The sequence below is a fragment of the Cupressus sempervirens genome, chromosome 5 (assembly GCF_028749045.1).
Source record: "Cupressus sempervirens isolate cs-2001-9-10 chromosome 5, ASM2874904v1, whole genome shotgun sequence".
In the NCBI taxonomy this organism is placed as follows: domain Eukaryota; kingdom Viridiplantae; phylum Streptophyta; class Pinopsida; order Cupressales; family Cupressaceae; genus Cupressus; species Cupressus sempervirens.
In genome coordinates this window covers 16,496,074-16,510,024 of record NC_143122.1, presented here as the reverse complement: position 1 = coordinate 16,510,024, position 13,951 = coordinate 16,496,074, and the positions used below count along the sequence as shown (strand labels likewise).

Sequence of the window (13,951 nt, the reverse complement as noted above, 5' to 3'; positions counted from 1 at the left end):
ATCAAAGTTTCTTGCTGTTACTTTTGTGCTATTGGAAGACAATAATTAAGTTTAGATAATGATCAATGGAATCTATATTGCATTTAAAATCTTGTTGTCAGTCTGCATATACTTATAGATATAGCATGTAATTTAGGTGCACTACATGGTATATGTTTTCTCATAAAAATATGAAAATGGATAGAACTTTCTGTAAATTGGTTTCCATGTATATGATTCGTTGTAATAAATTTCTCCCAAGTCCTTTTGCATCTTTGATAGTCTCTTTACACTTAAATTCACAAGTCCTGCTGAGTAGGTTTTCATGACTTTTGTATTTTGGTATCAAGTGAAGGGTTGTGTGCAACTTTCTACATATTTTTTATGGGAATGAAGCTTAGAGGAATATCACTTGGCTAGATGGCTCGGATGCTTTATTGGTAGCAAAACTCTTTGTTCTTTATGCACTTGGTAGTATCCCCCAGGATATTTGTTCCAGATTTTACCATAGAAAATAATACAAATATTTTGCACGCAATTGGTTTCAATTTATCTAGCACATTATACTGATGATTATAAAATATCAACTGAAACAAACATTTTGAAATGATATACAAATATTGCCTTAAAATCTTTAGTAGAACAACAGTAAAAAGCATCGAATCATATCCACAAAACTTATATTCAGAATGGATAACTAGAATTATTATTTTGAAGCACAAAGTGCGACGCTTGAGTGATATCTCCAATAAACAATGGGTTTCCATCCACTACTTCCAAGCTTGAGTTTTTCCACACTGAAACCCACTGAAAGCGAAAGGTTCCCAGGATTCATCATAAGAGAAATTATAACCAAACATATACCAAGCATCTCGATAATGAGCCTCTAAATGTTCTTTTAAAAGACAACTTGTGTCTCTTCATATTGTTTTTCTTGCATCTTTATTTTCCCTTTTTAACTTAAAATGACTTTATTAATTTTTTAATAGACTCCATAAAGTCATTTTAGTAGTTTATGAAATGATTAAACTAAATTGTCATTTAATTTTATATAATTTGACAAACTTTAAATTTAATTATTTAATTGACTTCTAATGTTCCCAAAAGGGGACACTACAGTCTAACCTTCTTTGAGATTGCTTTTTCTCAAGTGTTCTGTATTTGCATGTTGTAACCAAACGCTCAGATCCCATATCAACCTCAAGAATATTGCTTCGCCAATCCACTGTGCTGCTCTGATATTTATAACACCTTGCTTGGAATTGTGAAATTTATCATCAAAATCCCATTGAATTAATGCACTAAACATGTCGTTACAAGGATCCCAAATTATCATGTAGTCATAACTATCAAAATTGAGGATACACGGATCAGCACTATGTGGCCCTCTATCTTTAGGAGGCTACTTGCTTATGAGGCCATACCTTTCAGTGCCCCCTGTGCCCCTTGTTAGATCAACTCATTTCCTCTTTCTTCTCCTGGATGGTCCTTGGCACCAAAAGGCACTTTGATCCGCCTTCCTTACCTAGATCCATTAGGCCTAGGAGATCCTATTCACAGAGATCCATTTCCAACTCTATCACCTCATCTAGTATGAGACACATCCAGAAACAGAGGCAGCTGCTCCATCGACATCGAGATCGCCCCACTACCAGATCTATGGATTATCCTTCTGTTCAGGGACTTTTCTCTATCTCCTCAACTCCCTAGTTTAGTTTTGTTGGTGTCGAGGGGTTGCCTTCTCGCCCCTTCCACCCCCTAGCCTTTTGGAGTCTTTGCTTCGTTCCTTCTCTCTTTTCTTGTTGTTTCTGGTCACGGTTTGGTGCTCCTGCTGTTGGGTTTCAGAACTCTTGTCTTCCCAGTCCCTTTGACCCATTTTTGGTGATTTGTTGGATATTAATAGATCTTATTTGATCTCATCTTTAATCTCTCAATGCAGGCCCATCTCTTAAAATAAATCACCTATAATTGAATAATTGGTCTCTACGGTCCTTTCATTTAATAAATAAATTTAAAGCTTAATTAAAACTTATCATTATTCTATTTAAAACCACTAGACTATAAAATATTGAGATAATCATCAAAACTGAATCTATTTACAGTACTAAAAGCAGAAATGCTGCTATATGACTTGCTGAAAAATAGTATGGGAGAATTGTTGTTGGTAAATTCTATATTGTAGCCGACAGGTAGAATAGTACGTGATAGTTGAGTCACCCCTTCGGGAAGTAAGTGTACACCATCTGGAAGGGACTTTGGAATAATGATGGTAATCAATCAATCATATCGAAAATTGTAGTATCTTCTGTATACATGTGCATAATAAAAGAAATACTTCTGTGTTACATGTTCTTGTCTATTGTCTAAATGCATTAATAAACTGTTTACCCTGTACAGTAAACATTTGGCGCCGTTGCCCATAAAGACCGGGTGCTATGAATGCCAAACACATTGAATAAAGATAGAAATAAGAATCTAGAAGATAACATACGTGTGGCATGGGAAATATTAAACCGCACATAGCAAAGTGACCGGAGGCACAAACTCCAACAACTCACCGAAGGGTATGGCAGTGGTGTCATAGGTGACCACGGTATCATGGGAGTTTTGACGAATAGAGTGCAGTCTCCAAGTCGATCAAGGGAGAGGTTGATAGAAGAAGCCCGAGAAAGGCGAAGGGTGATTGAAGAAACAAAGGAAGCATTGGCAAACTGGTGTACGCCAAGGGGGAATTCGGACGGAAGGGAAAGGACCAGCACAGCTTAGAGTGTTGATGGAATGCGAGCGTGGGTTGAACTCTTCGTCCTTCATACACTTGACGGGAAAATATAGTTTGGTCGAAACAACCAAGTCCTTGAGGAAGCCTTCACACCACTAGAGAATGTAGGTGTCCGTAATGTGGGTGTGCAGAGTGGTACGGGAGTACAGAACAACGCAGGTACCGACAACAATGCACAACAAATGAAAGAAAGGGTACCGATGGCCAGTCCAAAGGAAAAGTTACCAAAGTTCAACGGGAATGGCATGGCTAATCCAATTAGACATTGCAAAACTTGCGAAACGATTTGGACAGCGAATGGAGAAAATGACCATGACGAATAGGCAAGACAATTTCCAGCTACCTTATGAGGTGTAGCAATCGGTTGGTTTTCAAACACCAATCCAACAAAGCTAACCACATGGGAAAACATAAAGAAGGAATTTATTACAGAGTTTCAACTGTTATGAGACGACAACAAGATAGTAGCAGAAATCTACAACACAAAACAAGGAAAAAATGAAACAGCCCGTGTATATGCCAGAAAACTAAAAGAATTAGTAAATAAAATGGAAAGTAAGCCAACAGTCGGGCTGAAAAAAAGGTGGTTCATAGAAGGACTACGCCTGGAGTTAAAAAGGAAAATGAAGATTGTATCGCCATCATCGTACACTGAAGCATACAATCAAGCGATGGACTTAGATAGTGAACAGAAAACAAAAAAGAAGAAGAAAAGTAGATCATCCGACTCGGATGAATCTACTTCTAAGGATAGCAATAGTGATGGAAAGAGTAGTAAGAAGGTCCGAGCCCTCCAGAAGGATATGATTAGGATGATGAAAGAGTTTAAGAATATGCAGAAAGGGAATAGCCAGACCAAAGAAAGGAGCTATGGTGCACAGAATGCAAGAGAAAAGGTCATATTAAGGGATCCTATCTGAAGAATCAGTTCTGTGATATCTACCAAATTGCGAGACATTCCACAAAGGAATACCCGTTCAATATGAAAACAAGTGGGCATTAACAAGTGCTCTTGACACAGGAAGCATCCACACTAGGAGGGAATGGAAACACAAACAATGACGGTGCCACCGCGGGTGGGTACAGAAACAATAGAAGGGGACAAATCAACAACACCAACAACAACAATAATAACAATAATAATGGGGGCCGCAATCGGATTCAGTATGATGCGAATGGTCAATCGATGGTTCAATGTCGGCAAGCAACTTGTGGGGCCACTTTGCATGAAACTGTACAACGACGAACACACCGCAGTTGTTATGCAAATGGTGTGGTCCTGGAAACCATGAAGATGCCGAGTGCCCGAAATCGAAATTAGGAGTGAATTTGATCAACAAAAAATTAGGAACAGATGAAGAAGAAGTCCTGGCAATTACACGTAAACAGGCAAAATTGTATCCAGACTTGACAGAAGAAAAGAAGAGATTGGAAGACGCATGGGAAAAAATTGAAAGGGGGATGCAGACAGAGAAATCAAAAACGGAGAAGGGGGACACTGCGGGTACCTCAATGAGGAACTACACAGAACAGAACATCATAAGGTAGAGATTACAAATTGAAGTGCCAGTAAAATTAAATGATCTGATCCTCACAATTCCCCAACTATGAACGACACTCACAAACATGGCTTCAGCTGCTAAACTACAAGAACATAGGAAGGAGAAGGAAAGCTAAACAAGCGCAATAGACCCAATGTTGCTAGCCCTCACATCAGGAGGGCATCCAATTGTCGTAGAAAAGGGTATAATGGGAACAAGATTGTACGAATAGCAAAGTAGACCATACTAACAGTAAAAACGAGCTCAAATCGTACGGCAAAAGGAAGTGCGGTTGCTAACTGACAGAGCTGATACCGTGTGACCAACATGTATGACACTAATAATAGGTGAAGTCCATATTGCCAGTGATAACAAGTGAAGTCCGTACGACCTTCATAAAGAGGAAACTGGAAACCGTACGGCTTCCTAAGATGATGTACGACCTAGAGGCATAGAGGTAGTATGAGATGTGAAAGTACAGCCGTATGGACGAGTAAGTACAGTTGGTGAAAGGACAAGCTATATCAATTGGATAGGAGTTGTTGGAAGTAAGGACCGTACTTAACAAAGGAAGGAGCCGTACTCTTCAAGAAGCAAGAGCAGTAAAAAAAAAAATGATGATAAATCAAAACAATCCATAATAAAGAACATGTGATACCGAAGGGAAGGGAAAGACATAAATAGGCAGTAAAACATAAGCAATTGGTAGAGAGAGAATGGGATTAGAAGAAAATCACAAAAAATGGTGTGTCCAATGGACTTTTGTGTGGGTTTGAGAGTGCTAATTTGGTCTTGGTGACAGGGGCGCTACCCTTAGACCCTGCTGGTGGTGTTGCCCCCTAGACCCCTAGTTAGTGCAGTTATCAGTCATGGGAAGTGTAATCAATTGATGAGACTTGAAACTGCTATAGGCATAGAGTGTCTCTCTGCCAGAGGTGGAGAGAGCACTAGAGCAAGCTTTTCGAGAAGGATGCTACGCTTTGAGGCACTCGGAGTAGATGTTGGATGTGAGGCTGTCTTGGTGGATGCATAGAGAGCTCGAGAGGAGCTGATCATCTAGTTGGAGGCAATAGAGCGACACTTGGCTTAGCATACCGAGGAGTGGAAGCAAAGAAGGCGGCGTGGGTGGCTATCAAGGTCAACTTGGCTAAGGAAACAATATTGTGTTAGCAGAGGCTACAGATGCAACGTGTTTGGAGACCAGTTTGGTACAGGTACAGGACGAATGTGAAAGTGGTGTGACAGAAAAAGATTTATCCTGTTACAGTTAGTCATAGTTAGTGAATTATATTTTTTTAATCTATCTCGAAGATTTTGTAATTGTCGTCGGGAGATGACTTTTCTTTTGGGGGGATGATGTTGTCGGCAAATTCTATATTGTAACCGATGGGTAGAATAGTATCCGAACGGGCGCGTGACGTTTGAGTCACCCCTTCGGGAAAGTAAGTGTACACCATCTGGAAGGGACTTTGGAATAATGATGGCAATCAACCAATCATATTGAAAATTGTAGTATCTCCTGTATACATGTGAATAATAAAAGGAATACTTTTGTGTTACATGTTCTTGTCTATTGTTTGAATGCATTAATAAACCGTTTACCCTGTACGATAAACAAGAATATACCCAAAAATGACTCCAAAAAGGGGCATTACATTCGCCATAAATACCAGAACTCAAAAACACACATTATTGACAACCCACTGTATCAAGTGCCACTGCAAATCCCTAACCCCAATTCATTAGCCTATGGAAATCAATAAAATAGGCTAACCCAAATTGATAAGGAAGGGGACATTACATCTTCCTCCTCTGAGTTTGCTAGAGAGGTAGTTGAGAATGTATGTGAGCTGTCCATGTTTGCAGACTCCCACCATGTAATGATGACTTTATTAAAAGAAGACTTTCTTCATTGCCACTTATATGGGGACATGTCCTTGGGGGTACAACTGATGTCCTAGGTCCTTGAGAAATTTGAGCGGATGCCCTCCTGCTTTGAGAATTGGACAGCCTGCTCAGTTTGGTGCATTTAAATAGGAATAGAGGAACTTTAAGGAAAAAAACTGGTCGAACTCCCTGAAAAGGTAATAGGGGAAGGATAATCTTTGCAAATTGAACAGATTAGTATTGCTTTTAGGAATTTTAGCTGCTTCTATTTTGTTTAAGACTTTAAGTTATATTTAAATTGCCATTCCCAATATTTGAAAAAAAAAATTTGGTTGTTCCTGAAAACATGACCCCTGTGGTCCCACATCTCCGTATTCCTCTCCCGGAAACTTGGAGAAACACTGCATATTTTCATTTTCTCTAGTTTATGGAACCCTGCTCATGAACTCACACTGTTGATTATTCACTCAATTTATTTTCAAATCTTATTGAGCAATTGGAGCACATTTATTTGTTTTCGTCTTCAGCAAAGATTAACATGTTTGGTCCACTTTTTTCTGCATTTCGGGTCAAAATTTTGGTTGTCTGGAATCATCTTTTACAATAGCAGTTCCGGATTCCAACTAAATGGAGAGTCAGAGTTACATATTCCAGCACATAAAATAGGCCAGGAATTCTCTTTGTATTGATGTTTATTAAAGATAGATTCATATCCAGATTTCTCAGGAGCATTTATGAAACTCTCTTACCATACAACTAAAGCTCAAATTTCTTATATCATTGTATTATAAAGCATGCAGCAGAAAGTGTCTCTTGCTCATACAACTGTTTGAATTTTTCATAATGAGAAATAAGCCATAATGCCAGTTAGGTTTATGTATCTGTATGATGAAATTTTGTACTCAAAACTGCTTTGAATAGTTTTTTGATAAACAGCCTGAGGATGGAAGGATCAAACATGAAGTCGAGATTGGATTAAGATCTCAAATTTAAACTAGCTTTGGCTGTAGTATTGAAATAGTGTATTTAATGTGGTCATGTTACAACTGTAGGTTCTGTTGGAGAAGGTTTTCATTGTGTGCGGGAGAGTGGTCATTTGACTTGCCAGTCATGCTGGGGTCTGATGCCTTTGAGAACTGATATATCTGTTCCTCAGATGTGTAATAATCTTCATCCTCTATAGCTTTAGATATGGATTATTTATTTATGCTCATTGAACTCGATTGAAACTGCTATGCTTTTGTTTCTCTTTAAATATATTTGGATAAATGTTCATTTAGTCCTGCTTGTTTACACAGATTTGGTAAGTAATATCTGACATCCATCATGTATCATTCCAGCTACAGTTCTTCTTCTCAACCTTGAGTTACAATAAAATGCTCAAACTTCTGGTCTTGGGGACATTATTAAAATTTCTCCATTCCTTTATTCAATAACATGCAGAATCTGTAGCTATTGCAAAAACCCAAATGACTCAATCCTCGATAAATGCATGAATATAGAATTGTGGAAGGTCGGAAGGTATAGTACATAGCATGAGCATGATATTCTTTGCCCCATATGTATTGTGACGTTAATTGCCATCCTTCAGTTGGGAAATGGGCTTATCTATAGACAACTAAGTTGGAAGCTGGGTTTCATACAGTTCTTGGTTCAGAGTTTAAGACAAATGACAGATTCTAGAGGAGTGCCGGGATTAGTATATCATTCCTGTAGCAAAATAAATATTAATTAGAGTTTAAAACAACTCATAAATATAGAGGGGTGGCTATTGGAGTTCTAACAATCCTCCCATAATATAGGATTTAACAGTCCTATATATGTAATATTTATTGAACGAAAAATGTATAGAAGCGCAATATCATTTGCTTATATTATTCTGTACAATCTTTTTACATGGTATTAGAGCAGAAAAGAGGGAATGTGATTTTGAGTTGCTGGTAATTGTACGTATATTCCTCTAAAACCTAAAATTTTTTCTTGACAGAAGGAATCATCCAGTTCTAATCCATTGCAAAAGAGAAAAGCCTTGGACAGGCTGCCCACTTCTTTATTGTTACAACTTACGTTGATCTCTTCAACGAAGATGTGACTGTCTAAACAACTGAAGAGCTTGCAGATTTATGACACATAGAATGTATGGGTTGATGCCACTTAATTTGATATTGCTATAGAGTGGTTGTCCAAGCATATTAGTCATTATGCAACTCCTGCCAACAAAATATTTGGAGAACATAAAATAAATGAGGGATATCAGGTTTCTTTCATGTTGTTGATGAGAAGGGGAGGCACGATGACTGCTAGCTCATAACAAGCGATAAACACCAGGTTGACTAGCTTGATATCCTTAATATAGCGTATGCAGATCTGGACTCTGCAATATTGAGCTTGCTCTTTATGCACTTCTGCCCTTCTATGTAATGTGCCAATTTTGACAATCAAAATATTATTCAATTCCTCAATATTATAATAAATCAAAAGAAAGGATTTAAGTTAATTGTTTAATATTATTTCCAAATATGTAAATATTAAACAATTTACGTCACTTTAGGAAAATAATTGAAGTATTTAACAAGTGAACTGAAGTCAATGTTATTTAATGTGATTTAATATTATCTTCAGTTTGATTTGGGAAGTATCTCAAAAATTGTTTCTGGGATGTGTCTGAGAGTTCCACATTCAGCAGTGAGAGATCTTCTCTAGATGTCTTGGAGGAAACACAGAGATTCTTCAGTTGGACTTTCTAAGAGATTGTTAGTATTCAGGAAGAGAGGGAACGAGAGGTTTCCTTTAGGGAATAACAACATGGAGTTTCTGTATTGTTTATAGTTTCTATTCGTAAATATCTGTATCTTTGGTCCACCATTGATATCCATATTGCCAGTCAGAAATGGTAAACACTTGCATCCTTGCATGATCGATTTACTGTGGATATTTCTTGGTAAAAAGGAGCCTCTGCAATCAAGGAAGTAACTCTTGTGTTCTGCAGCACAAAAATAAGAATCTATTTGGGCGATTGTGTGATGTACTGGTTGACAGAGTCAATTGCACATCCCTATGCCGAGATTGAATATTGTGCCCAATAGTGAGCGTATGGTCAAATTGTTGTTACTAATGGTGGTTTTGGTAAGCCGGTGGTGGTATTAGCCCTATGTACAGTGGATCGACCCCCCATCCGTATGTCACTCCTACATAGCATACAAGCCCTCCTTCCTCAACGTCATATGGATGCATTGCTCTCCATGTATGGTTGTACGATGCTATTGTCATGAATTGGCTTCAGTGTTGTTCGTTTAGATGTCGTATGACCAAGTTCGTATGGTGACAATCCTTAGATGTAAAACTTTGTTGTGCAGCAACAACTCCCTCCATCATTTGAAGACTATGTCGTTGTACAGATGCAATTGAAATTAGATTGCCAAGAACATTAAATAATCTAAATATGAATAGAAAATACATCTTTCAAAGGAACCTTGTATTAATAATGATAGCAGTTTAGATTACAATAATATTGGACAAGAGCTGAGCAAATGCAGATCTATCTTCAAATGAAGACTTTCCCAAACTTGATGCACAATGTTAAATATTGGAATGAAATTTCTAACAACAGACTATGATATGTTGGCTCCTGATTTGACAGAATTTAAACTACCTTTTAAGATATCAGAAAACCTAGGAATTAGCTAGAAACCAAGGTGGGTGTTCTGAAAACATAATAAAAGGACCAACTAATAAGACATTTGAGTATTGTCCACTTTGAACTCTGCAAGATTTATGTGGGTTTACCTTGGGAATTCAATCATACTTACTTCAAAATTAATGTTTACAACATGAATTCCAGGAATAACAGATTATTTAGCTTTCTCTCTTCTAATTCAGTGGTAATAAAGAGATGATAACTAGCTATTTTACCAAACCCTAGACACCATGATTTAATTACTGTCTGACAATCATTACTCAAACATCAAAACGTTTAAAAGATTGATTGATTATAAGTTTTCTGCATTGTGCAAAACATTCCAATCAGATCAATTTACAAGGATGGCCAGTGCCTTATCCATTTGGGCTATAACTCAGAGATCACACAGTCACTTCTGGATCCTACCTTAACACACTGTGTTAGGATTTATTTGTATTCATTTTCAGATCTCATACTTATCATATCTTTGCTTAAACCATATTGTTCTTCCAATTCACATTAACCATTTATAATCCATTAGATTATTAGCAAAAGCAAATTGAAATATAATTCAGAACGAATTACAACTGAAACTTTAATAAACTTTGCTATTAAATCTCAGAAAACAATATAGAAATAAGAAAAGAGACAAGATCTGGGATGAAATCAACTCTCTATATTTATATTAATTTCTTTGCAAGTGTATACAATTGATCATCTCTATTAGAAAAATAACACAAATAGACCAGCAACTGTAACTTTTATATTCAATTTTGGAACTGCTTTATAGTATGCATGGACTGACTCAAAAATTACAAAGACTCATGCAATGAAAGAAATTCGGACCATCCTCTAGCCTTGGAAACTTAGTTATATAGTGCGAGTTGGAACAAGCTTTAAGCATGGAGGGAAAAGGAAAGCTGTCCTGAGAACAAAAAGATTTACAAAAGGAGAAAACTGTCACAAAACTTGCACGAGAGGAGACAAAAACTCATGATCTTTTATCTTGTTAACAAAATGGCTTCTTCATTGGTCGCTTTATGGTGGGGCCAATTCTGTTGTAGCAGTTTCTTGCACATCCACTGCACCCGATGATTGATCTTGCTCCTTTTTCTTTTCTTCAGGTTGTGGGACCACATTCTCTTCGTTTGTTGTGCCAGGGTTTGATATCTGGATATTCATTGTGACTGGTTGGTTATCTGCCAAATCATCAGTTTGGGTGGCTATATCCACTATTGCAGTTTGTTGATTTTTCTCTCTATTATCTCTTTGAACTGCTTCATCAACCAATTATACTTCTTCTGTGATAGTTTCCTTGTCCACGACTTTCTCTTCAGCTGCCATCTGCAATAGCTGTATTGCTGGAGAGTAGTCTACCATCCACTTATTGAAAAGTGTGTCATCTGACCAGTTAAAACTCAAAATTTCTTTCTCCCTCTTAAAAACTTCTTTTCCCAATTTCTTTTGCTCAACAAAATCCTACTTGAAAGAATCAAAGAATAATTGGGTGTGAACTATTTCTTCTGTGGTTCTTACAAACCAGATATAGTTCTCTTTGTTCACTACTTCATCCATCCTAACACTTAATAGCAACTTCAGCTCATTACTCCATTCCTCTTTGTCTTTTATACAATCTAGGCTTTTTAGAGCATGGGGAAATTAATCAAAATCTTTGCTAAGATATCTTAAGAGGCAAACTTTCAATCCTCTCCGTGGTACATCCCTCTTATGATCAACAGTTAGCAAATTTTGTGTTTGGTCAAAAGTTTTTTCAATTTGATCATAAGAATTGTCTATGACAGAGCAACAGAGAGCAGTGATGGCATCATCTCTGTTGATTCATTTATTCAAAATTGGCCTTAAGGTGGTTTCATTATTATTTAATTTCTTCCATATTTCCACCAACTTTGATAATTCTCGGTAGAATAGGGACCGGCCTACCTATCCACTAAATGCAAAATTGTGTCTCTGATCCCATGTTCATGCTGGATGCCTAATTTCACATGTAATGACCAGATTTTGACCTTTTCCTCATTTAGCTCATCAATTGTATAGAACTCTGGTTGTTGAGGAGTGCTCGGAATTTCCACAATAGGACCAGGACTAAAAGGTGGCAAGGGGACAGGACCAGCTGTAATTCTAAGCTGGCTAGACTGCCTACCTACTTTTCTTTTCCCAAATTGTTTCTCCATATATGCAATTTTGTTCTCCAATTGGTAAATTTTCCTGCCCCTTTCATCAGAGGCCTCCAACACCTTTTCAAATTTCTCATTCAATTCTAAGAATTTATTTTTATATTTAGCAGCAATCACCACCCCAAAATCTGCTACTTCCTTATTTATCAGAGCCACCTTTTCACTGTCTACTTTCTCTACTCTGTACACCACGAGGCTCCCTGTGTGCTCAGAATCTGAAACCTCCTGGATTCTGGCTTTATCTCTTTTTTGTATGGACCACATAACTAGGGCTTTATGGTCATCACTGTACTTTACCCCTTTATGGGCTTGTATCACTTCCTTTTCATTCCCGAATTTAGTGTCTTTCTCCTTTCTCACTGCATCAAAAATCATTGCATTAGCAATTTCCCACTCGGACAATATCACGACTCCTGAATCTTTCAAAAGCTATCTCCCCCCTACAGGGGTTATTTGATTAAACTCTTCCATGAGGTTGGCTTTAACCTCTTCTTCAATATCTGAGTCCTGTCTAGAAGGTTGCTTAGCTTTTATTTTCTTGCACTTTGTCTCAAAACTCTCATTCTTTCTCCTCCACAAAAGTTGAGTAAATGCCCTAGATTATACAAAATTTTCATCATCTAGGAACTTTTTTGTTGCCTGCTCTACCATAGGATCAATTTCCTTCCCTTTGAGATCCTCTATTGTGAGGGCTAGGAGTGGCATTGAGGGCTCAAGTGCTCCTCCTTGCACCTCTGCTGCAGTTATCATAATATCCCCTTGGCCTCCCATTTGTTTTAGCTGCTCCCTAAAGGAGTTTTCATCATCAATGCAAATGGGGGTCTGTGAGGGGGAGTACTCCTCAGCTCTCTAGATGATGATCCTTGTTCTAACTTCTGCCTCTTAGCAGTAGGTGTTGAAGGAGGGCTTTCTAAAAGTTGTCTTTTATACAGAGGCATAGGTTGTATATTTATATTTTTTGCCACAACATACCTTGCCTTCTTCTGCAATGTATACTGACCCGGGCTTATGATTACTCTGCTTGCCAATCTTATCTCACTTTCATCGTCCTGGTTTGGGTAGGCTTGTATCAAAATTGCATTCTTCTCATTTGGGGTTTGCATAAACCCAACAAAATTGTTCATAAGTTTATTAAATTTGTCTCCCCAATATTTTATATCAGCTAGAGTATCATACTTTTTATCTAATGCATTAATAAACTCAAGAACTCTACTGTAAAATTTCCATTTCTCTTTTCTAACTTCCTGCTCTTGTAATGAAAACTCATTCCTAATTATATCCTTAGGAAAATAAACAAAATGCTCATACAATTTTCCTTTAATCCTATCTAAAAATATCATAAAAACCCTCAGGATCAATGAAACGTGAATGAGATTGGGCCATCTGGTATCTATCCAAAAACTTACCTAAATGCCTCCATCCTCCCTTAGTGAATACAAACTTGTGGATGACAGTGAAATGAGTGAAATTGTACCTTTAGATCTGCCCATCAGCCCCTTCTCTTCTAGTTCTATCTGCCATAAGAATTCTGCAATTCCAACTTTCAGTGGCACTTGATATGGAAGGACATGGGGCTTCCTTTGGAAACCATACACTTTGAAGACAGTAGAGACAGAGTATGGGATGATGTCTCCTGAGTTATGGCTTACTTTTAGTCCCTTGGCATGATCTTTGGGCCTGATCAATTCTAGCAAGGGTTGGGGTATTCTAGGGTTGTTTCAAGTTAACAGAATCCTCAACTTTGAGGCAACATGCCTATCAAATCTAACAAAGCTGGTATCAGTTACCTCCCATGTCATGTCATCACTCCACAGCTGAATAGGTAGCTTCTCTTCATCCTTGTCCAACTCCAGCTTCATCTCCTTAGAGAAAGTAGAATCCACTCTGTTCA

The 13,951-nt window shown here is 37.7% G+C and overlaps 1 protein-coding gene across 3 annotated transcripts in view; it reads left to right on the top strand.

The window, feature by feature from the left end:
- LOC149554385 (RING/U-box superfamily protein) overlaps nt 1–13,951 on the top strand; it is a 208,109-nt gene that overhangs the window by 123,456 nt on the left and 70,702 nt on the right. For all 3 annotated transcript variants that reach the window (XM_089828460.1, XM_089828462.1, XM_089828461.1), the window contains exon 9: nt 7,239–7,346. In XM_089828460.1, coding sequence (XP_089684586.1) covers nt 7,239–7,346 — 108 coding nt within the window. The remainder of the gene's footprint in view (nt 1–7,238; nt 7,347–13,951) is intronic.